Source organism: Lithobates pipiens, unplaced genomic scaffold (assembly GCF_037356315.1).
Source record: "Lithobates pipiens isolate NorthernLeopardFrog02 unplaced genomic scaffold, aLitPip1_a1.2 Scaffold_16, whole genome shotgun sequence".
NCBI classification, from domain to species: domain Eukaryota; kingdom Metazoa; phylum Chordata; class Amphibia; order Anura; family Ranidae; genus Lithobates; species Lithobates pipiens.
In genome coordinates this window covers 600684665-600711889 of record NW_027507748.1, presented here as the reverse complement: position 1 = coordinate 600711889, position 27225 = coordinate 600684665, and the positions used below count along the sequence as shown (strand labels likewise).

The window sequence follows — 27225 nt, the reverse complement described above, 5'->3', positions numbered from 1 at the left end:
CATTCCACAGGCGAACCATTTGCAATTGCCTGGACTTCGGAGGAAGAAACACCAGTTTCTGAAGCCATGCTGACCCTACCCCATGTGCCGCCCGATGGGGACTTAGGACAGTGACAGTCCCACCCTCCTTACTGCTGCTGGCTGAGGGGCTTTTTCCTGCAGGACTCACCATCCTGAAGGGTTCTGTGCTATCCAGCAAGTAGTGCCTGTGGTCTCTGTTGGCTCCCAGGTGCAGAGGGATCCGCTCTGTCAGTGGAAGTTGCTGCTAATGGCACTGAAACCGCTCTGCAATGTGCTCAGGCTCAAAGGAAATGGCCGCCCAGTATAAGGATATAAAACACTGGGAAAATTGCCGCCAGAGCACAGGGACACATGCTGCCGCTAGAGAAAGCTGAAAAACGTGTTCAGGCTTCTAGAAAATTGCCGCTGGCATCCAGTATAAGGACAAATCACAGGGGAAACAGCCACCGAAGCACAGGAGAGCATGCTCCCCCTAGCCCACACCCAAGATGGCCGCTGATGCTGAAACCAATGGCGGTGATCAGCGCTGCAAGGGACACAGGTACAGCCTCACAGGCACTTCCCCGCCCCAGTACAGACAGACACACACACCGCTCAGCTGCCACATGCAGCATCCCCCACAGGAATGGGGGGGGGGGGGGAGGTTAGGGACAGGGAGAGAAGAGTGGAGTGGATAAGAGCGCATCTTTACTTGTGACCAACACCTAAGACACTAGCAAAAAAAACAGATACTCCCAGTAGTGGGAGGTGTTATAGGGAGCGGCCTTCCCATCTTAGGGTGTGCCAGTGTCCACCTTAAGGTGGCCTATAACCCACATATTAATAACTATGGCTCTTGTGTCCTGTGATGTACGATAAAGAAATAGCCGCTTTTGCTGTTTGTGTTTAGATATGTGGTACAGCAGAAAAGCTAGCAAAAGGTTTTGGCCTCTGACATTCAGAAATTTGACTTCTAGTTAGTACAATCTTGGCCAATGCAGGTTGGATGATGCAATTCAAATACAAAACTAGCCGCATTCAGGTGCTTAAAGAGGAGGGCCGGTTAAAAAAAAAAAAAAAGTCAGCAGCTGCAAACACTGTAGCTGCTGACTTAATAAAACACACTTACCTGTCCAGGGCGCCCGCGATGTCGGCCGCCCGAGGCCGACCCGTCCCTCGGCTCTAGGGTCCCGGCGCCGCCATTCCCTCTAAGGGAAACAGGCAGTGGAGCCTTATGGCTTCACTGCCCGTTTCCTACTGCGCATGCACGAGTCCCGCAGCTACTGCGCATGCACAAGTCCCGCAGCGCTTTCTGAATGGGACGCGCTGTGTTCTGGAACACAGTTCCCAGAACACAGCGCGACCCATTACCCAGAAGACGCCGCGACGAAGAGAGAAGACAGAAGATCTCCGCAGGAGGAAGAAGATTAGGATTATGTGCCTAGCAACAGGCATTTCTGGTAAGTAAAAAAAAAAAAAAAAAAATTTTTCATTTTTTTTTTTTTTTTTTTTTTTAGATTTTTTTTAAATTTTTAACATTTTTTGGTTTTCAGGGTGGCCCTCCACTTTAACTCTGGTTATTGTAACCTTGAAAACCTGAGGAGGTACATTTTTACATTTATTTTTTGTAGTGACCAGAGACTAAACATTTAGTTTGATTATCTGATCATCGTTTTGATTTATCAAACAACAACCTTAACCACTTCAGACCCGGAGGATTTGGCTGGCCAAAGAACAGAGCACTTTTTGCAATTTGGCACTGCGTCGCTTTAACAGACAATTGCGTGGTCGTACGACATGGCTCCTAAACAAAATTTACATCTTTTTCCCACAAATAGAGCTTTTTTTTTTCACAATAAGTTTGATTGGTATGCACATAAGTTATAGAGTCTACAAAATAGGGGATAGTTTTATGGCATTTTTATTATTATTATTATTATTTTTTTTTTTAATAGTAATGGTGGCGATCAGTGATTTTTACCCTAACTGCGACATTATGGCAGACACATCGGACACTTTTGGTGCTATTTTGTGACTATTCACATTTATACAGTGATCAGTGCGATTAAAAATGCATTGATTACTGTGTAAATGTGACTGGGTTAACACTAGGTGGCGCTAAAGGGCGTTAAGTGTGCCCTAGGGAGTGATTCTAACGGGGGGGGGGGGGCTGTGTGTGACGCGTCACTGATCATCGCTCCCAATTACAGGGAGCTATGATCAGTGACAGTGTCTCTAGGCAGAATGGGGAGATGCTCGTTACATTAGCATCTCCCCGTTCTTACTCTCCGTGATGCGAACTTCGGACTCCCGAAGCTCGCCAAGCCTCACGGGATCTCGTACAATAACGTGATTTTGCGCAGCGGAGCCAACCTGCCACAGTAAAAAACGGCAGCGGCTGGTCCGCAAGCGGTTAAAAAAATAAAAGTGTAGTATATAATTTAGTTAGTATGTAATGTAAAAAGTATAAAGGCAACTTATTCTTCAATATCTATATGCAGTGGTGAATATAAACAATTAAATGGTTAGAAAATCTCTAATCCACTCTGAGAACAGCAGACAGAAGAGATATACCGTATATACTATTTGACTTTGAAATTGGTAAATATCAGACTCGGATCAATTTTTTTTTTTTTTCTTTTCTAAATAAAAAAATAAAAAAGGAGAAAAGTCAAGTTTTAGGCAGGGCTTCTAAGGGTCACAGGAGTGCAATTAGTTTTGCACTCCTGTGACCCGTTTTCAGCGGAGAGCGGTCTGAAGTCCACTCTCCACTGACGTCAATGCAATCAGTCGGGGCAGCGTGTCATCCCGACTTCCGAAGTCTGGATCCACCAGCTGACTTGACCAATGGCAGTCTTAGCGAGCCACTGAGATGGCTGCTCCCCACCCCTCCAAAGCTCAGCGAGAGAATGGAGGAGCAGAGCAGAAGAGATGATGACTGAAAATCGGCAGCTCTCCTCTGGGACGCGAGAGAACTGAGCTATCAGTGGTGTCCGTGGCTCGGCTCACAGTGCAGAGATGTCATGCATCTACCAAAGTATGATTATCCAAAAAATAAAAAACCACCATACTTCTCTCTTTTAAAGACTGTTTTGCTGATTTTCAGACAGAACTGTAATGCCACATACACACAACCGGTTTTCCCGTCAGAATAAACTCTGCAACAGTGCATTTGTATTTTAAGAAAAAAAAAATAAAAAATGAAAAAAAAATAAAAAAAAAGTGCAATTGCAACATCACATGGCCGCCTGCAAAACTTTGCGGCCAAAGCAAGCATCCGAAGATGCGCTGACATCCACTTTGTAGAATTTGGTAAATGTGTGAACGACCAAGTCACCGCCTTACACACTTCAGCGACTCACACTTGATGTCGGCAGGCCCAAGAGGTTCCAATTGCCCTGGAGGAATATGCCATGACAGGAAAGGGGGGCACCTGCCCCTTCAAAGCCTAGGCCTGTACCACGATCTGTCTGATCCACCTGGAAATGATGGCCGACAAGACCACCATACCTTTTTTCGAACCAGCTACCAAAATGAACAGAGAGTCTGACTTCCGAAAGGGAGCAGTGGCAGACAAATACACCCTTAGAGCCCAGACTACGTCCAGGGAATGAAGGGCCACCTCCTTAGGATGCATCGGTTTAGGACACAGGATATGGTAATACAATGTCTTCATTGATGTGAAACGCCGAAACCACCTTCGGCAGAAAAGGTTGCGGACGCAACACCACCTTATCCTTATGTATAACCAGATAGGGCGACTTGCAAGACAAGGCCGCCACTTACGAAACACTCCTGGCTGATGTAATGGCCACTAGGAAGACTACCTTCTGGGAAAGTCAACAAGGGAATTTCTCTGATGTTCTCAAACGGCGGTTTCTGAAGCACCGATAACACCAGGTTCAGATCCCATGGAGGTAAAGGTGGACACATGAGGAACTACATGCCAGACCTCGTGAAGTGCTCACTAGAGAATGAGCCGCCAGGGGTCGCTGAAAAAAAAAAAAAAAAAAAAAGAAAGCCAAGGCTGATATTTGTCCTTTAATGGTGCTTATTTCTGCAATTTCTAGTCTACTCCTCGCTATAGAAATAGCAGGATCCTGGAAACACAATAGGTGCGCGGACGCCATCCTCTCTTCGCACGGAGATGTAGGCATTCCAGATAAAATGGTATATCTGCCGAGAAGATTTCAGTGCTCTCAGCATGGTTGAGATCACAGTGTCCCAGAGGCCTCAATTCCATAGCACCTGCCTCTCAACAGCCATGCCGTTAAAACCAGCGATGGGAAAGGATGGAGAACCGAACCTTCTCGTCTCGCGTCGGTAGTCGCCAGGGAGCATCCGCAACCAGGCGTACTAGGTCAGCGTACCAAGGGTAACGTGGGGCAATCAGAATTACTGGAATCCCCTCGGTCTCCACTCTGCAGAGCAGACGTGGTAACAGTTTTAGCGGAGGAAAGGCATAGATCAGTCTGTATTAATCACACTGAGCCACCAGCGCATCTGTCCAAGGATCTCTTGTCCTGGATACGAATCTTGGTACCTTCCGATTGAGACGGGAAGCCAGAAGATCCACGTCTGGTGTGCCCCATCGCAGGCACAGTAGCCTGAACACCTCCGGGTGAAATGTCCAATCTCTTGCGTCCAGCATCTGTCAACTTAGGTAGTCCCCCTGCCAGTTTTCCACTCCCAGGATATAAATGGCCGATAGGGCCGGTACATGTCGCTCTGCCTACTGAAGAATGTGAACAACCTCCTGTGCATGCAGCTCAGCTTCTTGTTCCTCCTTGATGGTTGAAATATGCCACCGTCATGGCGTTGTCTAACTGGATCCTGATCAGACGCTCCCTCGAAGTCACATCGACCATGTGGAGAGGCATAGCCTGATCGTTCAAAGTTCAAGCACATGGATTGGCAACTTGGTTTCCTTCCTTAACCAGAGGTCCTGGGGTCGACTGTACTCCCAGTACTCCACCCCAGCCTGTCAGGCTGGCGTACATTGTGATCACTGTCCAATGTAGGGGTAGGAACGACTTCCCGAACCGAAGTCCCTGACTGACTGGCTCACCCAAATCTGCTAATCCAGGTATAAAGGAATTTGTCCCATTTTGTCAAGATCTCCTTCTGCAAGACTCTGGTATGAAACTGGGCATACGGCACTGCCTCAAAGGAAGCCACTATGAACCCCAGGACTCGCATGCAAGAGCGTAGCGATGACAACCTGCGGTTCACAAATAGTTTTACCGTGACTCAGAGTCTGCAGTTTGTCTGAAGAGAGAAACACTCACTTCCATGGAGTCCAGCAATAGGCCTAGGTATAAAAGCACCGACTTCCTTAGGTTCAACAGCCACCCAAAACCTGCAGGGTCTGCATGGTGATCGCCACATCCTCCTCCAATTGTGAGGTGGAAGATTCTCTCAGGAGGAGATCATCTAGGTAGCCCACGATCGCGATCCTGCGTTGTCACAACAATGCCAAAATTGGAGCCAATACTTTGGTAGAGATTCGGGAAGCTGATGCCAAGCCAATGGGGAGAGCCAAACAGGTAGTGGGCTTCCCAAACTGCAAATCACAGAAACCTCTGATGCCGGAGGCATATGGGTATGTGCAGGTACACATCCTGGATGTCCAAAGACACCAGGGAGTCCCCTTGATGGAGATCAGCGACCACTAACCGAACCGATTCCATTAGGTAGAAGATTGGATGTACCCCTTCCTGTTTGGGGGACTACAGATTGGAATAGAACCCCTGGAACCTTTCCGACTCCAGAACAGGCACCATCACCCCACGATTTAGCAGGTCCCTTACCGCCCCCATTAGGGCCTCCTGGCGAGCCTCGAGTACGGGTATGCTGGAAGGGAAGAATCTGTTTGGTGGCCAAGAGATGGAACTATCTTGTAACTAGAGGAAATCAGTTTGCAGACCCATTGGACGGACAGCCGAAAAGCCCACCGGGCTGCAAACTTCCAAAGGCGACCCCCCCACTCGAGAGATGGGCAGGGGCAAATCTTCATGCGGTAGCACTTTTGCTCGCAGGCTTACGGTTCCAGGGATGCTTTTGTCCCTCAGAGGTCGTCCTTTCGAGCTGGGTGCGTTTAGCCGAAGCCCCGGGCGGACTAAAAAGCCTCTTGAGCTGAAAATGAGGGCCCTTGCCTGCAGCATGGCTCCTTAGTCTTCCTGGTCTGCAGGAGTAAGGTATTCTTTCCCACGAGGCATTCTTAATGATGCCATCCAAGGAGGCTCCAAAGAACCTGAGGGAGGGCAGATAAGGACAGGGAGAGAAGAGAGGGAGGAGAGGAACCCCCAAATCAACCTTCCAGAGAATGCCCAGCTGCTCAATCCCGCCGAGGCAGGGAGAGCTGTACTTGCCATCCAGACGAGCTAGGGACATCCCATCACAGACCCACTCCTGAAGAGTACAGGGTGGCTGCTGAGTACAGGGTGGCTGCTGGCCAGGACACACTGTGACAGACATCAGTAGCCCGGTCATGTGTGTGCCCTGGAGCGTTGCGCTTACCGGCCGCCCCTGGAGCCTGAGGGGCATGTTGTGGCCAACCCAGCATACGCTCGATGGCCAGGCTGGGGAGACTACAAGGATAAGGGTATCCAGCCTGTCACTCAGCTGGCTGTTGATAGATCACAGGATCCAAAAATCTTGTGCAAAAGGCAAAACTTCTGCAAAAAAAAAATCCCAGGACCGACGGTCCCGCAGGGTTCCTAGGTCCATCTCCTTCACTAGGCAGAAAAAAAAAACTGAAGCTGCAGGAAGCAGGCTGAGGGGTTGTTACAGGAGGGACTGCCCCCTGGGCGGAACTATAAAGTTCTGTTTTTATTTCACATGTATAACATGTTCTGCCTAGTCCTCTCCTGAAGCTGGCGTAACAACCCTATGGTCAAGAATAATGGAGCTGTGTCAGTCTGTGAACGAAAGAGAAACAATTTCATTATTCCATTTTAAAAGAAATCCAATAAAATCAAATTTTGTCATAAATTTAAGCCAAAATGTATTCCGCTACATGTTTTTGGTAAAAAAAAAATGCCGTTAAGTGTATAATTGGTTTGTGTGATCACAGACACATGTACGCAAATGATCATGTACAGATGTGCGCAAATGATCACGGACATGTGTGCAAATGATCATTGGGAAATGCGATCTTACTGTTATATATGTGGGGGACGTGTGTTGGGGATCATTACTATGTGGGGACATGCATTTTAGGGACATGGGTCTTTACTTTGTGTGTTTTACATGTGTGGTTACACTAGACCAGTGATGATCAGTGAGGGGGGAAAAAAAAAAAAAAGCTCATACTCACTGATCACCAACCGGCTGCAGAGATCCGCTCTCCTCAGCTACAACTTCTGTGTGAGGAGAGGAGGGCCGATCGCCTAGCAACCGGCTGTTTATGTGTCCAATCACGGTCACCATGTGATCAGGAGGGCCAATCACAGAGCTCTCCTGCCGATCTAAGATGTGATGTGTCCGGGTGACACGAGTGCATCGGGATTGCACCGCTGCGCGGGAACGTGTGCACGCGATCCCACTTCTGAGGGACGTTCCTGAACGTCCACTCAGGAAAGCGCCCACCTAGCCGTACTTATGCAGTGGCCGGGTGGGAAGCGGTTAAGAACATTCATTTGATTTTCTAATCGTTATTTGAAATCAAAAACATCAAATCAACGTTCTTTTTGACCACCAGAAGAGGAAACCTCATGGTCATGAGAATTTTCAGACAGTGTATGTGGTTTTCGTTCAGAAATTACATTAGTTACATAGTTAGGTTGAAAAAAGACACAAGTCCATCCAGTTCAACCTTAAAAACAAATAAATAAAATAAAAAATAATCGTACAATCCAAATACCCAATTTTATGCCCACAATTGATCCAGAGGAAGGCGAAAAAAAAAGCCCAGAGCATGCTCCAATTTGCTACAGCAGGGGAAAAAAATTCCTTCCTGATCCCCCAAGAGGCAATCGGATTTTCCCTGGATCAACTTTACCTATGTTAGTACCCAGTTATATTATGTACATTCAAGAAAGTATCCAGGCCTTTCTTAAAGCAATCTACTGAGCTGGCCAAAAAGTTTTAGTTTTAAAACTGAATGTTAAAAGCAAGTGAAATATTCAAATTACATTTTTATTCAGCGAATGTAAGAATGAATAGTCTCGTCCGACACATGTATGACCAGCATAAGGCTCGGTTAACATCTATGCAGTTTGCTTTTCATCCATTTATGCAGTGTTTTTTGCTGTGCGTTTTGCATTTCTTTACACAAGATTTTGCTGTGATTTGCATTTTGCATTCTTTTTGGCCAATTTGTTTGGCAGATAAAAAAAAAAAAATACGCAAATTGCTGCAAAAAATGCACTACATGCTTTTTGCAGCTTCTCCATTGAAGTCTATTGAACCACAAAAAACGGTTTTGCATTTGAAAAAAAGTCCTTGACCTTTTCCAAATAGGCAGTGGCTGAAATGGAAATGTCTCCCCTAGGAAACCATGTTAAATGAACTGTAGTGAGTTTATGCAAAAAAAAAAAACGTATAGGTGTGAACCAGGCCTTAGACGTTTAGTTAGTAGCAGCAGCATACTTCTGTACCACCTGTCCTCAAAGAATAAAAAAAAAGTAAATTAGCCCTTTATAGTACAAAAAGAGCAGAATTGCTATTTAAGAGGTTCTTTTATACTGTGAAACAGTGAAAGTAATAGTACATACACTCAGAAGTAGGGTATATGGACATTATAACTAGGAGTCAGACATGAAGCTATATGAAGGGTAGAAGGGAGATAATAGGATTTTTTTCTACTCACCGTGAAAGCCTTTTCTCTGTAATTCACCGACCGACACAGCGCCTCTCTGTAACAAATGGGATGTTAGCCTTACAACTATGCCTAGAATTCTCCTAGCAAGAACACAACACTCAGAACTCTTAGATCCACCCAGGGGGGTGGTCCCTTAGGCTACAATCCCCCACCCTGCAAAGCAGCCTCAGTTTTTCTTTGCCTAGTAACGGAGAAGGACCTAGGAACCCGGCGGGCCCATCGGTCCGTGTTTTTTTTTTTTTACGCAGAAGCTTGGATTGTTGCGCAAGATGAATGATCCTGTGATCTATGAACAGCCGGCTGGGTGAAAGGCTGGATACCCTTATCCTTGTAGTCTCCCCAGTCTGGCAATCGAGCATGTGCAGGTCACAGCTATGGCTCGGCAGGCCATGACATACCTCAGCTCCATTGGTGGTCGGTGACCTTTTATGCTCCAGGGCATACATATGACTGGGCCACGGATGTCTGTCACAGTATGCCGAAGGCCAGTAGCTACCCTGTACCGATCAGGTGCAGATCTACAATGGAATGTCTCCCAGCTTCATGACTGGTAAGTACAGCTCTCCCTGCCCCGGTGGGGTTGGCAAGCTGGGCATTCCCTGGGAGGTCGATTCGGGGGTCACTCACCTCCTTCTCTTCTCTCCCCTGTCTCCATCTTCCCTCTTTCTTCCCGGGGGGGGGGGGGGGGGGGGGTGCTGCTGCATGTGGTACTGAGCGGTGTGTAAGATCCCTGAGGGCTCTCACCTGGGATACTGGCTGGTTGGTGGTGCCTGGATCCTGTGTATTTGCTCCTGGGAGGTGCCCGTGAGGGTCTGGCTGTGTCTTTGGAGCAGCGCTGTGTCTCTGCCATGTCTCTGTCCCTCATGGAAGCTGGCTGGCGGCCATTTTAGGTGTGGGCAAGGGCAGCACATCTTCTGGGCTTCAAGCGGCCATTTTCTCAGTGCTTCCCTATTCAGGACACTGGTGGTCACTTTCTAGAAGCCTGAGCCCGTTTTAGTGTTCAGTGTTCTCCTGCAAGCAGCTATATGTGCTTTCAGCTTCCTGTCTGTTTTACTGGACGCTGGGCGGCAGTGTTAGGTGGTCTGAGCACATTTCTTCAGATCGTTTTAACGATCGTTGTGATAGACTGCCACCGACACAGTTTGGATTCCTCTGCACCAGGGAGCACTAGGGGTCTACAGGAACTGCTGTGAACAGCACAGAACTCCTCAGGGTGGCGAGTCCGGCAGGTTAGAGCCTCTCAGTCGGCGGCAGCAAGGAGGGTGGGACTGTCACTGTCCTAAGTCCCAGTCGGGTGGCAGACAGGGCAAGGTCAGCATGGCTTCAGAAACTGGCGTTTCTTCCCCCGAAATCCAGACAATAGCCACCAGGTCACCTGCGGACTGCACAGTCCCGATAGATACCCTGACGGCGGTCCTCAATTTGTTGCTAAGATGGGAGGCGGTGCATGGTAAGAAAGGTGCCAAAAAGCGGCCCCTGCCCCCCAGACGCAGACTCGGGTCCTGCTGAGGCTGGTGACCCCTGCTCTGTCTTGTCAGACGACGCTGTCCAGGACCGTTCGGATAGTGAGGATGAGGCCCCGTCCGGGGGCGACAAAGCGCTTGTTGGAGCACTTATCACAGCTGTGCATAATACCCTGAAGATTCCGCAGCCAGTGTATCCCTCTGCTGATGTACCGGTCCCTTTTGGGTCCCGCAAGCCAGCACATTCCCCCAAGGTGTTCCCATATCAGACTTATTTTGACAAGTTTATTTACAAGGAATGGGGTCGCCTGCAACAGACCTTTTCGTTCCCCAAATACATGGCAGCGAGTTACCCCTTTGAGGAAAGCCTTCTCAAAATCTAGTCGGCTCCTCTGGTTGTGGACTCCCCAATATCAAGGTTAAATAAAGTAACCACGATCCCGGTTGAGGGGACTCTAGCATTCAAGGATCCCACGGACAGGAAGGCCGAGGCAGTGGCTCGTTCCTTGTTTACGGTTGTGGGGTCTGCAGTGCGACCTGTACTGGCATCCGCACTTGTGTCACTGACCCCGAGTGGGCAAAACTTTTGCACCGCAAACTGGGAGAGCAACGGGCTTCCCTTGTCTGCGTGGAACTAGCTGACCAACTAGTGCAAGGCCTTAAAGAGGGATTCCACCTAAAAAAAAAAAAAAAATAATAATATTAAAAGCCAGCAGCTATAAATACTACAGCTGCTGACTTTTAATAAATGGACACTCACCTGTCCCGGGTTCCAGCGATGCCGGCAGCCGAGGCCGATCGATCGGCTCTCGGCTGCTGCTGCCGCCACCATTCTAGCTGAGGGAATCAGGAAGTGAAGCGCATCGACTTCACTTCCCGGTTCCCTACTGCGCATGCGCGAGTCGCACGGCGCAATAGGAATTGTCCGCGCTGTCACTGGGACCCGTGTGTGTCCCAGTAGACAGCGCGGCAGGACAGGAAATGACAGACTCCCATGGGAGTCTATGCCCGGAAGTGGGTGTAAATACCTGTCTGACAGGTATCTCCACCCCCCTCCCCCCTGTAAGGTGCCAATTGTGACACCGGGGGGGGGGGGGGGGGTTACGATCAGCGGAAGTTCCACTTTAGGGTGGAACCCCGCTTTAAGTACGTCTGACGTGGCCCTGGATACTCTCCCTCTTTTATCCAGGGCTTCAGTGTCAGCTGTGGTGCTGAGGCGCTTAATTTGGATAAAATGCTGGTCTGCTGACCAGGCATCCAAAAAAGCCCCGACAGCTCTTCCCTTCCTTGGCGACCAGCTCTTTGGAGCCTCATTAGATGACATTATTAAAAATGCCACCGGTGGTAAAAGTACCCTACTCCCACAAGCCAGGAAGGCTAAAGGAGCCACGCCGTAGGCAAGAGCCCTCTTTTTACGCTCACAAACTGCTTTTTCGTCCGCCCGGAGCTTCGACAAAACGTCCCCAGCCCGACAGGACACCCACGGACGGTCAAAAACGTCCCGGGAACCGCAAGCCTAACAAGCCTGCGAATAAAAGTGCTACCGAATGAAGGTTTGCCCCCACCCATGTCTCTTCCGCCTTCGGGAGTTTGCAGCCCAGTGGTCCTCGCGGTTATCCAACCAATGGGTCTGCGATCTGATTTCCACAGGCTACAAGATAGAATTTCTCTCTTGGCCAAACAGATTCTTCCCCTCCAGCATACCCATATCCCCGGTTCGCCGAGAGGCCCTGTTGGGGGCAGTAAGGGATTTGCTGAATCGCGGGGTGATTGTACCTGTTCCGGACTCGGAACGCTTCCAGGTATTCTACTCAAATCTGTTTGTGGTTCCCAAGAAGGAAGGGGTACATCCAATCTTGGACCTAAAAGCCCTCACTTTCTGAAACTGCAGAGGTTCAGAATGGAATCAGTTCGCTCAGTCGTTGCACTCCATCAAGGGGACTCCCTGGCGTCCTTAGACATCCAGGATGCGTACCTTCACATACCCATATGCCTTTGGCATCAAGTTTCTGTGATTTGCAGTCGGGGAAGCCCACTACCAGTTTGTGGCTCTTCCTTTTGGTCTGGCATCAGCCACCCCGAGTCTGTACCAAGGTACTGTCTCACGTTTTGGCGTTGCTGCAACAACGTGCGATCATGGGATACCTAGACGATCTCTTCCTAAGGGCATCTTCCGCCTCAGAATTAGAGGATGTGGCGATCACCATGCAGACCCTGCAAGAATTTGGGTGGTTGTTGAACCTCAAAAAGTTGGCGATTGTGCCGAACCAGCGTCTGGAGTACCTAGGCTTGCTGCTGGACTCCAGGGAAGCAAGAGTTTTTCTCCATTCAGACAAATTTTAGACTCTCAGATACACAGTAAAACTGCAGATGAACCGCAGGTGGTCGTCGCTCCGCTTTTGCATGCGAGTACTGGGGCTCATGGTAGCCTCCTTCGAGGCAGTACGTTATGCCCAGTTCCACACCAGAGTCCTGCAGAGGGAGATTGACAAAATGGGACAAATCTCAGTTGTCCCTGGATCGACAGATCCAGGTGAGCCAGTCAGACAGAGACTGAAATGGACGGCGATCACAACGGACGCCAGTCTATCCGGCTGGGGTGGAGTGATGGGGGTTCAGTCGGCTCAGGGCTTCTGGTCGACGGAAGAATCCAAGTTGCCGATCAATCTGCTCGAATTGAGAGCGATCAGGCTGTGCCTCTACACATGGTCGATGACACTTCAAGGGCATCCGATCAGGATACAGTCAGACAACGCCATGGCTGTGGCATACGTAAATCATCAAGGGGGAACAAGAAGCTCAGCCACTGCACGGAAGGTCGCTCACATAATTCGGTGGGCAGAGCGACAGGTACCAGCCCTGTCGGCTGTTTACATCCCGTGAGTGGAGAACTGGCAGGCGGACTGAGTCGACAGATGCTGGACCCAGGAGAAAGGTCATTGCATCCGGAGATATTCAGGTTGCTGTGCCTGAAGTGGGGCCCACCAGATGTAGATCTACTGGCCTCCTGTATCAATCAGAAGGTGGCAAGATTCATGTCCAGGACAAGAGATCCGTGGGCCGACGCGTCAGACATGCTGGTGGCTCCGTGGGATCAGTACCAGCTGATCTATGCCTTTCCTCCACTGAAACTGTTGCCACATCTGCTTCGCAGAGTGGAAGCCGAGGGGATCCCAGTGATACCGGTTGCTCCAGATTGGCCTCAGCATCCTTGGTACGCAGACCTGGTGCATCTGGTAGCAGACACTCCCTGGTGACTGCCGTTGCAAGAGCACCTTCTGTCTCAAGGTCCGATTCTCCATCCTGCTTTGCCATCGCTGACTTTAACAGCATGGCCATTGAGAGCCAGGTGTTGAGGAATCGGGGCCTGTCGGACTCAGTGATTCCAACTATGCTGAGAGCACCAAAATCTTCTCGGAAGATATACCATTGTACCTGGAAGCCTACATCTCCATGTGCGAGGAGAAAGGCTGGCATCTGCGCTCTTTCCATATCTAGGATCCTGCTGTTTCTCCAGCAAGGAGTAGACCAGAGATTGGCATTGAGCGCACCATCAAAGGGCAAATTTCAGCCTTAGCTGTCTTTTTTCAAAATGACCCCTGGCAGCGTACTCCTTAGTGATTACCTTCGTTCAGTCCCTCCGGTGCATCCACCATTACCCCCATGGGATTTGAACCTGGTGTTGTCGGCGCTTCAAAAAACACAGTTTGAAAACATCAGGGAGATTCCCCTATTGACCTTTTCCCAGAAAGTGGTCTTTCTAGTGGCCATCACATTGGTTAGGAGGGTTTCGGAACTGGCGGTCTTGTCCTGCAATTCACCCTATCTGGTTAGCCACAGGAATAAAGTGGTGTTACGTCCACAACCGTCTTTTCTACCGAAAGTGGTCTCGGCTTTTCATATAAATGAGGACATTGTATAACCATCTGTGTCCTAAGCAGGAACACCCTAAAGAGGTGGCCCTTCACGCTCTTGACATGGTAAGGGCTCTGAAGGTGTATTTGTCTGCCACGGCTCCTTTTCGGAAGTCAGAATTACTGTTTTTGGACCAGCCACCGAAACAAAGGCATGTCAGTCTCCTCAGCCATCATTTCCAGGTGGATCAGATTGTAGTACAAGCCGACGCCTTGAAGGGGCAGGTGCCCCCCTTTCCGGTCACGGCCCACTCCACAAGGGCAATCGGAATGTCTTGGGCCTTTCCGGCACCAAGCGTCGGTCGCTCAGGTGTGTAAAGTGGCGACCTGGTCATCTGTCCACACGTTTACCAAGTTCTCCAAGGTAGACGTCAGTGCATCGGCTGATGCCTGTTTTGGCCACAAAGTTTTGCAGGCGGTCGTGTAGTTGCAATTGAATATGCAATGGATTTTTTTTTCCTGTTTTTTCGATAAAAACGCAGTACTGTTATGTTAATGCACTGTTGCATTACTTCCACAGTTGGCTGCGGTCTTTGGGATCACTCCTGTTGAGGATACCCTTTTTTGTGGTGGTTTTCCACGCGTTTTTTTGTGGGTATAGTTTCAATAGTTTGCACTTGCCATGGTGGATGAAGGTTTTATGCTGTTTTTCCCACCCCTCACTTTGGCGCTGCTTGGGGACGTCCCATTTGTTACAGAGAGGAGCTGTGTGGGTCGGTGAATATAAGAGAATAGGATTTTTTTTTGTACTCAACTTAAAATCCTTTTCTCTGTAATTCACCGACTGACACAGCACCCACCCCTCCTTTTAGCTTTACTGCTAGTTGACGTACTGAGGCTTCTTTGCAGGGTGGGGCTTTGTAGCCTGATGGACCACCCCCCTGGACGGAACTAAGAGTTCTGAGTGTTGTGTTACAACTATGCCTAGTATTCTCCTAGTGATAAGGCTAACAACCCATTTGTGACAGAGAGGAGCAGTGTCGGTCGGTGAATATAAGAGAAATAAATCTTTTATATTCAAGTAGTACTAAAATCTGGAGACTTTTTCATTAATATATTTTAATTATAATGCACAATACTGGTAAAAGTTTACTTTAAATGTTATTATAATGCCTTATATTACCTCCAGTCTATCAGCCTCTACCTTCTCTGGGTTCAGATGCCGATCTTCCCTGCACAGTCTTTAAAGTATTTTATAATTTATTTATTTATTTTTAAAACAAACAAGTTATACTTACCTGCTGTGTGTAATGGTTTTGCACAGAGCGCCCCTGATTCTCCTCTTCTGGGGTTCCCCACTGACGATTCTGGCTCCTCCTGCCCTCAGAATGCCCCCTATAGCAAGCTGCAAAGTATAGTATAGAGTGCCCCTATAGCAAGGTAAAAAAAAAAAAAAAAAAAAAAAAAAACCACTCCTGCCTTTAGAACCACTCACTTCCTACCCAAGACTACATGTCCCCCGAGGCATTGCTCCTCACACATTCACAAGTTCAGGCACTTACTGACAGGTATGGATGGTGCACTGTATTTTCTGATAATGTAAAACAAATAATGCATTATGTAGGCAGGCCAACTAATCGGCTGGCCAATTAAGCAATTATGATATTAGTTGACACCTATTTTGATAAATTAGTTGATAGATTAATTTGTAATGCCAAAAGAACGAAACACTTACTTTACAGGAATGTCTCTTTCAACAGAAAGATCTTCAAGGCCGCTTAAAATTTCAGTGTCTTCATTTCCACAATACTGATTTTTTAAAAGAAAAAGATTTTAAGATTGAGATCGTTTACGTTTTGTCAGGAAGTTCCCTTAAGTTCCCTTAATAGATATACACTGCACATAGTATTTTACTGTAAGGTATTGACATTGCAAATATCTGACAAGTGTAAACCAAAGAATATTTAACAAAGAAAAAAAAATAAAAAATAAAATACACCACATACGTTATAACATTTTGCAAATAATCTATCTTCATAAATTTAGGACAAAATGTATTCTGCTAGATGTCTTTAGTTAAATATAACCTAAATTGTAGCATATTAGTCTAAAAATGATAGGTACAAATACCCCCCAAATGACTTTTTTGGAAATTAGATAATCCAAGGTATTTAGTAAAAGGCATAGCGAGTTTACTGAATGTCTTGTCACAATTTGAGAAAATTTAAGAATTTATTTTTTCACAAAGTTGCCATTTTATCAAGTACTCATACACACAGTACAGACATACTTTAGGAGGCATAGCAGAATCTGTTTTGGGGTGCAATTCTAAGTATGGGGGTACCACGTGTGAGACTCACAGCCTAGTTGCATAAGGGGGGCCCAAAATCCAAGAAAGACCGTTAGATTTTCAAGGAGCATTAAATACAAATCTAAATTTCCTGAATGAAATACCATTTTTTTTTGAGCACCAGGACAGTGGAAATACCCACATAATGGATTTTAGTAGGGCTGCAACGATTATTTTCATAATCGATTCGTTAACTGATCAAAACAAATCGGCCAACAACCTTAAAAAATAAATAAATAAAAAAGGTCGGTCAAATTGACGTTCATTTTCAACCACAGTGACGGGAAAATTTGGAAATAGAATTCTTTCATTCAGTGAATGTACAAAGATTTTTTTATCTTGATATTCTCACCAGAAAATTGATCCGTGAGGCCAGCATAAGGCTCGGTGCACATCTATGCAGTTTTTGCTTTTGATCTGTTCCGCAGTGCTTTTTGCTGTGCATTTTGATTTTTGCGCACGCGATTTTACTGCAATATGCTTTTTTTGCATTTTTTTGGGCTGATTAAAAAACACAAATTGCTGCAAAAACACATTACATTCTTTTCTGCAGCTTCTCCATTGAAGTATATTGAACCAAAAAAGCAGTTTTGCATTAAAAGTCCCCGACCCTTTCCAAATATGCAGCAGCTGATAAAAGCACTTATATGAACATGTCCCATAGGAAACCATGTAAATGAACTGTAGTGCGTTTCTACAAAAAGCACCAACACATAGATGTGAACCAGATCTGAAGACGTTTAGTAACATAATGGGGTTAAAAAGACTACAATTAGCCCTTTTTTTTGTATTATAAAAGGAGATAATCGCTACTGGAAGGGGTTCATTTTTTTATTGTAGAACAGTGAAAGTAATATTTACAGTAGTGATATTTTTGTACTATAAAAGGGCTCATTTTAGTTTTTTTAACCCAATTATGTTACTGGCTGATTAATTTCATAATCAATTAATCGATTAGTTGTTTCAGCTCTAGATTTTAGAAAGCAAGCACACCAAGGTATTTTCTAAGAGGCATAGTGAGCCTTTTCAAAACGTATTTTTTCGCAGAACGAAGATAATTATATTAACCACTTAAGCCCCGGACCATTTTGCTAGCCAAAGACCAGAACACTTTTTGCGATTCGGCACTGCGTCGCTTTAACTGACAATTGCGCCATCGTATGGCGTGGCTCCCAAACAAAGCGATGTCCTTTTTTTCCCCCACAACTAGAGCTTTTTTATTTTTTGCGCTATAAATAAAAAAAAAAAACGACAATTTTGGGGGGAAAAAAGCATTTTTTTACTTTTTGCTATAATAAATATCCCCCAAAAAATAAATAAATAAAACACCCTTTCTTCCTCAGTTTAGGCCGATTTTTACAAAAAATATCGCAATAAGCATTTGATTGGTTTGCGCTAAAGTTATATCATCTACAAAATGGTTAACATAATATATTTTGGGTGGCGATCTTGTTCTCAGGTGGTTTCAAAGCTCCAGATCTAAAACGCGGCTACACTTGTCTGGAGGCAGAGTTTCTTGGGATCCTTAATGGATCTCCTTAACTTCATTTATAGAGGACTGCAATCATACTCCTTTATGCCGGGACCAACGCACACCACTTGGAGAGAGTGGACATTCCAAATGTGGCAAGGGAGGAGTACTTAAAGCAGGACTTCATCTCTTGGGTGAAACTGTCAGAAACCATGAATCAGCTCGAGACAGAAGTACAGTTGGAAATTGAAAAATGAAATTGGAGTTCATCCCAACCAGAAATTTATTTATTTGGTTCCTCCCACTTTCTCAAGGCAGAGGAGGTGGCTATGGGGACCAAGTGTGCCACCCCCTATGCCAACCTGGGGACTTTTTGCTAATGACTATCAGAATGACTTCAGCATGTCATCGCATCGCTGGTACAGGTAGGCAATCGGGATGAACTCACAGCTGATGGACCTACTGGTCATCAAATGCTTATAACTTTAATTTTACGATGGAATGTAGTCAGTCCAAGATACATTTTTTGGATTTTCAAATCAATGTCGACAATGATGGAATCTTACATTCATCCTTGTATCGTAAGCCCTATGCTGGCAATACCATACTCCACGCTACCAGTGCACACCCCCAGCCTCTACCATACAGCATCCCCTATAGTCTGTTTTTACGATTTAGTAGAAACTGCACAGATTTTCATTTTGCAGCCAAAGACCTTTATGACAGACTTCATTGCAGACATGGTCAGACTGCGGACATGATACAAGAGATCAATGCAGCCTCACCAGTGTTTGTCAGATGCAGCCAGTGTCCCTGTTGCAGCCTGTGAAGGGAGGAGAGCCGCCGCTGCCTGATTGATTACAGCACAGGGAACATCACAGTTTTAATTTCAATAACTGTATGTGCCCTGTAGGGCTGAAATGATTAATCGACATCATCGATAATAATCGATAATGAAAATCGTTGTCAACGATTTTCATTATCGATTAGTTGGTCCGCACCATGCGATCCGCGGAGCGGTCCGTGGTTGCGGCCTTAGGAAAGGCCGTGGCTTCGGCCTAGCTCCGGAGCTGGCGGCCATCTTGGCACAACCGGCGGCGGTGTTGTAAATTGTAACCCCGTCACTTCCGGTGCGGCTCCGTTGTGTCATATTTTGCTGCCTATCACAGAATGCTACGGAAGTGAGGTTGCCGCCAGAAATTGCGTACTGCGCATGCGCATAGCGTTCCAACATAGTTTCGGCAATACTGTTCAGCGAAACCATCACATAATGTTACGGAAGCGACGTTACAGACAACACAAACACTGGGCCGTGCGTTACAACACTAATACTTCCCTTGTTACCTAGTATCATTATTTACCAACCATGCTGAGCTACGTGCTGTGTTAGGTTCTGCATTGCTGGGACTTGTAGTGCCTATCCTGAGCTACATGCTTCAATGTTCAGTGTCCTCATCCTTATCACTGTGCTTCAATGTTCAGTGTCCTCATCCCTAATCCCCCTGCTTCAATGTTCAGTGTCCTCATCCCTAATCCCCGGGCTTCAATGTTCAGTGTCCTCATCCCTATCCCCGGGCTTCAATGTTCAGTGTCCTCATCCCTATCCCCGGGCTTCAATGTTCAGTGTCCTCATCCCTATCCCCGGGCTTCAATGTTCAGTGTCCTCAATCCTATCCCCGGGCTTCAATGTTCAGTGTCCTCATCGAAGCAGGGGGATAAGGATGAGGACACTGAACATTGAAGCCCGGGGATAGGGATGAGGACACTGAACATTGAAGCAGGGGGATAAGGATGAGGGCACTGAACATTGAAGCCCAGGGATAAGGATGAGGACCCTGAACAATGAAGCCAGGGGATAGAGATAAGGACACTGAACATTGAAGCACAGGGATAAGGATCAGGACACTGAACATTGAAGCCCGGGGATAGGGATGAGGACACTGAACATTGAAGCACAGGGATAAGGATGAGGACACTGAACATTGAAGCAGGTAGCTCAGGATAGGCACTACAAGTCCCAACAATGCAGAACCTAACACGGCACGTAGCTCAGCATGGTTGGTAAATAATGATACTAGGTAACAAGGGAAGTATTTGTTTTGTAACGCACGGCTCAGTGTTTGTGTTGTCTGTAACGTCACTTCCGTAACATTATGTGATGGTTTCGCTGAAACGTATTGCCGAAACTATGTTGGAACGCACGGCGCGAGTGTTTGGAACGCTATGCGCAGTACGCAATTTCTGGCGGCAACGTCACGTCCGTAGCATTCTGTGATAGGCAGCAAAATATGACACTACACCATCACTGAAACAGCTGACGGCGGCCCTTTACCGCGCATGCGCCACTTCAATGCTATTAACAGCGCATGCGCAGGATATTTCTTTAGCGGCAGAGAAAAAGTATGGACTGAAGTGGGCGGAGACGGACAGATAATAACAGAAAAAAAAGGGGGTTTGCGCTATGGATAAGCTGCAAAAAGAACGGTGGATATAAGAGGGCTGCCACTACCCCAGGCTCGCAACAAAAAGTTGGAACAGTATACCAATGTTATAAATACAGGTAGTAAAAGCGCTCTACTCTGATGTTTTATAACCCCAGGAAATGTAAAATATACAAAAATTAAAATGAAATTAGTGGGTGTGTTTTTGTAAAATCTGTGCAAAGTGCAAATCTTGTTAATTAGAGGACTAATATTTGCATTATTGTATCTGCACAATTTAAATTCAATTGTGACAAGCGTTCTTTCATATATATATTTTTTTTAATAGTATTGGCTTTTTTATTTAGTCATTGTGCACTCAGATATATATTCATCACGTGGTATTATTTATAGATCAACATTTGATAATTGATTCATTTTTACATTGTGCGTTTATTTTTCATATTGTGCGGGTTTTTTTTAATACGATTTATCCGATTAATCGAAAAAATAATCGGCCGATTAATCGATTATGGAAATAATCGTTAGTTGCAGCCCTAGTTCCCTGCTGTGCGCCATCACATACAGCCCCTCCTCCTTGTCCAGGCACTTTGATAGACAGATCACAAGTCCAATCCTGGGACAAGTGATCTGTCTATCAAAGTGCACGGACAAGGGGGAGGGGCTGTATGGGACAGCGCGCAGCAGGGAACACAGCTATTGAAATTAAAGCTGAAATGAAACAGGTGGCGGCTCTCATCTTTTCTACGATATAGGAAGCCCCCCTCAGTGGCACCAGGGGAGGGGGCGGGGCCACGCCCAGTCCCCGCCCCATTTTCGGCACCAGTATCGGCAGGAATTCTATCGGCTTTTTGCCGAAAAGGCCATTTTCGGCCGATATGTTTCGGTGGCTGAAATTTCGGTGCATCCCTAGTACATTCATAAAAGTTATCCTACTTGCCAATGCCTCGAAGAAAAGAAAAAAAAAAAAAAGAAGGGGGGGTGGCTCTGTTTATCTAGACGGCTTTCATTCACAGAAACTAAAGTCATTAACCACTTAAGCCCCGGACCAATATGCAGCCAAAGGACTAGCCCCCTTTTTGCGAGTCAGCACTGCGTCGCTTTAACTGGCAATTGCGCAGTCGTGCGACATGGCTCCCAAACAAAATTGGTGTCCTTTTTTCCCCACAAATAGAGCTTTTTTTTAGTTGTATTTGATCACTTCTGCGGTTTTTATTTTTTGCACTATACACAAAAATAGAGCGAAAAAATGCTATATTTTTGCTATAATATCCTCAAAAAAAAAATTTAAAAAAACTTTTTCCTTAGGTTTAGGCTGATACACATTCTTTTACATATTTTTGTTAAAAAAAAAAAACGCAATTAGTGATTATAGATTGCTTTGCGCAAAAGTTATAGCGTTTACAAAATTAGGGGATAGTTTTATAGCATTTTTTTTTTTTACTAGTAATGGTGGCAATCAGCGATTTTTATTGTGACTGAGACATTATGAGGGGCACATCGGACATTTTTGACACACATTTTTGGGACCATTGTCATTTATACAGCAGTCAGTGCTATTTAAATGCACTGATTCCTGTGTAAATGACACGGGCAGTGAAGGAATTAACCACTAGGGGGCGGGGAGGGGTTAAGTGTGACGTGTTTTTTTTACTGTTGGTGCCTTGTCATGTGAAGTCACTGATAGTCTTTCCCTATAACAGGGAACAGACGATCAGTGGCAGCCACACTAGGAAGCACGGGGAGAGGTTTGTTTACACTCATCTCTCCCCGTTCTTCAGCTCTGTGACCCGATCGCGAGACACCAGCGGCGATCGGGTCCCGCGGCCACAGAGCTTGGGACTGGGTCGCGAGCGTGCCAGCGTGCATGCGACCCACGGCACGTTGATGTGCCCAGGTGTGCCATTCTGCCGATGTAAATGTGCAGGAGGCGGTCCTTAAGCAGTTAAAAGACCAGGAATGGCCATACCTCTTGCATCAATATAAATATGTGCAAAATAAGCAAACTATACAAAAAGAAATAAGAGCAAGATATTAGAACAGGGGTTGACAAATTTGCTTGGAATCTAGGAGCCAGGTCTGTGACGGCGATCCGGACCTGTCCCTGGCCTGACATGGAGACGAGTGAGGGGAAGATAGCAGCGCCGTCGCCGCCCCCCCCCGTCTCCAAGTCATTGCCCATAGCTCTTAGAGGGACATTTTATTTATTTTTTTCAAATGACAATTTTTTTTTCCAATTGCATTTTAGTGTAAATATGAGATCCGAGGTCTCTCTGACCCCAGATCACATATTTAAGAGGACCTGTCATGCTTTTTCTATTACAAGGGATTTTTACATTCCTTGTAATAAGAATAAAAGTGACACAACATTTTTTTTAAAAGAACAGTGGAAAAAAAAAAAAAAAAAAAGTTAAAATAAGCAGAAAAAATAATAATTTTTAAACGCGCCCTGTCCTGCCCGCATATAAAATCGGTGTTCGAACCACACATAGGAGGTAGCGCCGTGATCGGTAGAGCGAGAGCAATAATTCTAGCCCCAGACCTCCTCTAACTCAAAACGTGCAACCTGTAGAATTTTTTTAAACGTCGTAAAATGGAGATTTTAAAGGGTAAAAGTTTGTCGCCATTCCATGAGCGGGTGCAATTTTGAAGCGTGACATGTTGGGTATCAATTTACTCGGCGTAACATTATCTTTCACAATATAAAAAATAATTGGGCTAACTTTACTGTTTTGTTTTTTTATTAACTAAATTATTTTTCCCAACAAAAGTGGGCTTGTAAGTCCGCTGCACAAATACGGTGTGACAGACAGTATTGCAACAACCATTTTATTCTCTAGGGTGTTAAGAATAAAAAATATATATAATGTTTAGGGGGTTCTAAATAAAGGGAAGAAGAGGCAGGTAATATAAAACAGGCAGAGGAAACTTCATTAACATTGCTGGTTTGTCATACCAACGGCGACCACAAGAGGGCGCCAGATTCCATAAGGAATCATAGGACCGCAGAAGGCCTCAAAGCCGCGGCCTAAATTTTCGGCCGTCGGCGGAACGGCCCGACGCGATCACGCTGGGGGGGTCCACAGAGACAGGATACCCCCAGCTGTGCTGCCCCAGGCGCGAGGTCGCTATTTCTAGTCGCCAATGCGACCTGGCGCCCGGGTTTTGTCGAGCCCTGTATTAGAAAACTAAAAGTCCTACTCCCTCAGCGCTCACGGTAAAACAAATTGTAGCTGCTGCTATATTAATCAAAAAGAACTCAAAAATGGAACCCAAGACAGTCACCAAATGGTGAACCGCACTAAGGCCCTAGCAGCGCTTTATTGTTTTTAAAACTTAAACATCCAACTATAAGTTTAAATTTGAAATGTGATACAAAATATCAAACTGCACCCAGTAAGAAACCTTATAATATATATATATAATCAATTTCAAACTGAAAACGTAAATGGTATCTCATATGCCAGAAACACAAAATATAGTCCATTAGTATATTGAATAATAGTTCATATAGTTCATATTCAGCACAAATCCTGCCAGTATAGAGTGCTGCAAGTCAAAAAGTGGCAAAAGTTGCTAGCAGATCGTTCAGATTCACAGTAGTCCACCACCACACCTCCTGTGCAAATCCCTATAGGTTATGCACTTACCAGGTTTAAAAGCACATCTCATATCACTGATTGTATCATTAGCTCTCACGTATAGCAAGGCATCGGATATATCTCATCGGCTGTATAATAGTCACTTTCCCAGAAGGTATTTTGCACATATAAAGGAATGGAGAAACTTCTTGAGGTCAGGTGGCCGTTGTACCCTTAGACAAACTGAATGTGAGGATCCACCTTCTCCAACACCTTACAGTAACTGTGTGAACAATTATTAAAGTGCAAATCTCATAAAGTGCAATAGACAACTCATAAGATAAAGCTGTGCAATAATCATATCCGTGTAATCCTCAAAATAAAGTCCATAAACAAAAAAGCTGAAAAGTCCATATAACACAGCAAAATATATGATCTTGATGAACAAACGTGCAATTCAAAAAGTGTAAACTAAAGCCGTGCAAGTCCAAACAAACAATCTCCATTCAGTGAGATCCAGTGTAGGAAAAAAACAAACACCAAAGCTGTGACACTCCACCACTAAGGGACACTTCAGTGCTCTGTGCACCCCTTTATTTCCCCCAGCCTCTCACCTCAAAACAAGACCACTCAGGGCCACATAGTGCTGCAAGTATACTGGTGACAGTCCCAATCCTCCTTCGTTCCTCGTATGGCCCGTTCGTTAATGTAAACAATATCATCAGCAGTAAATGAGATTAATATGAGGAAATTGCCTGTCACATTAACATGTGAAACCACATCAGCATGCCAGACTTCCGGTGGAGAGGAGTGTGTGAGTGAATGAACGACTGACGCCATCTCCCCAGCTCTCGCTAGGAAGCAGTCTCAGCATGATGCCTGATCTACTTTTCCTATCCCCCAGATGATTGAGCGACTGGCTAGCGGCAAGCCTGTGGGTACCCTTGGCGAAGCTGGAACGGTCCTACCTTCCTTCTTCCCCCCCCGGCTCCTTCCTCCCCTCCCGTCAGCGTGGAGTACCGGCTGTCTTGACTGGCGGAGACTGCGGAGACAGGGCGGTGCACAGAAAGCATCAGAGCGCCAAAGCAGCGCGTTGAACGGGAGGAGGCGAGGATCTCGCGAGATTTAGGGAGGCGTCCTAGTATGGAGCTACGAGTGTGAGAGCAGACTGTTCTGCTAACGGGGATGAGCTGGACTCTCGATACGGATTCTGCCTTTGACGGAGGAGCGGGCCCCTGTGCTCCCTGCCTATCCGGACTGACGAGGAGGAAGCAACCCCTTGAGAGCAGCCCGAAGAGCATCAGAAGAGAGGGTGAGAGTGAGTCTACTACTATTATTTCTATGGGACAGTAACTCTGCTGACTGACCTGATCTACCCTAGATGTTTTAAAAAGTGGGGCTGCATAAGTATATATATGTATATATATATATATATATATATATATATATATATATATATATATATGGGTGCAAGGACTTTAATGGTGTGACTCACAGGGATCGTGTTGCATGTGAGCCCAGGTACATACCCCCATATACACCTATGTGTCAGAATTTTCTTTTGGCTGCTGAGATAGCCTGGTTATGAAAATAAGCTGGTGAGCAGATCGGATGTGAGCAGAAGCGAGCCGGGGAGTTCCCTCTACACACCGGGTTTCCTATGATCCGATAGAAGTACGGATGTGTAGTTTGGTGTAGTAGAAAGACTGAACCTTAATATAAAAATAAATAAAAATATAAAAGAGAGCGGTGGAGAGTGAGTAGCAGGGATGACAACACGCAGGCGCGCAGCGTTACAACCTGCTGCAGGTGGAAGCAGGAACTCGGCCAGTGTATTACAAGCTTATCTGACGCTGCAAAAGGGAGAACGATCGGCAACCCGGAACCAAGAGGGGAGACGTGGGAGCCTGGAGATGGTAGGCGGGAATACGAAGGTGGGAAGAGGTTCACTAGCACTGAATCACAGTGAGCATATACAACACGGGAGTCCTATAGGGTATGGTCGCGGCTTACAAACCTCAGGTGGGGAAGAGCAGAGAGTAAGTGGAAATCACCTGGAGGTAAGGCAGAGAGAAGGAATACAAACCCCGGGAAGCACGAAAGAGGATTGGGAGGGACGGTGGTATGGGGGGGGGGGGGAAGAAGACTATCAACATTGGGAGGCACCCCAACAGATCAGGACCAGGACCCACATAGACCTCCGGCTAAGGAAATAGCAATGGCCAGGGAAGACGAGGAAACCCGATATACAGCCGATAAGGGGGGTAAATTACCTGAGGAAGAGCAAGCAGAAAAGAGGGGGAAAGGCCAGGACCCCATAGGATCCCAGGGAGACACGCCAAGGAAAGAAACGGTAAAAGAGAGATTGCCGGATAACCTCACTATGACAGAACAAAATAAAAAGGTCTCTGGGGGAGCAGAGCCAGAAAGTATAAATCTAGAATGGGACCTTAGAGAGCATATAAAAACCCTCCCCACGAAGGCAGACATTCAACAATTAAAAGCCACAGTAGAGAAATCGTGCAAGCAAGCAAGCAGTGGAAGAATTGAGGAGGTGGTGGCAGTAGGTAACAGAGTGGAAGGAATTGAAAATACCCACGAAGAGATCGCACAGGCGGTAGCAGATGCTCAGGATACTATTAAATACCATGAGGAAGTAATGAATAACTATACAGACCAAATGGACGAATTTGAGAACAGGGACCGGCGCCAGAATATACGTATACGAGGACTACCTGAAAAATACCATAGTAGTGACTTGCCAACAGTAGTTCAAAAGTTATTTTGTCAAATTATGGGAACAGCTGCGCCAAAATTTATTGAAATGGATAGAGTTCATCTTGTCACCTCTTATGGTATTCAGAACAAAGATAAGCCTAGGGATGTGATATGCAAACTGCATAAGTATACTATAAAAGAAACAATAATTAGGATTGCACGAGACACCCCTACAATTGAATACGAAGGAGCTCAAATCCTCTTGTTTCCTGATATATCCTGCCGCACATTAATGCAGCGTAGAATGGTCCGACCATTATTGGAAGCTTTGCAGGCAGCCGATATTAGGTACCGATGGGGGTACCCCTTTCGCTTAATAGCATCAAGGAATGGGAAAACAGCAGTACTCCGCACCAGAGACGACTTAAAAGAGTTCTTGGAAATATTAGAACTTCCACTTATTGATTTTCAGGACTGGAGAATAGCTAATGTTAAATCAACAATGCAACGACCTGAGCCTTGG

The 27225-nt window shown here is 46.1% G+C and overlaps 1 protein-coding gene across 3 annotated transcripts in view; it reads right to left on the bottom strand.

The window, feature by feature from the left end:
* The window catches only part of RNF17 (ring finger protein 17), an 881806-nt gene that overhangs the window by 797492 nt on the left and 57089 nt on the right, over nt 1-27225 (bottom strand). For all 3 annotated transcript variants that reach the window (XM_077483977.1, XM_077483979.1, XM_077483978.1), the window contains exon 3: nt 15877-15950. In XM_077483977.1, coding sequence (XP_077340103.1) covers nt 15877-15950 — 74 coding nt within the window. The remainder of the gene's footprint in view (nt 1-15876; nt 15951-27225) is intronic.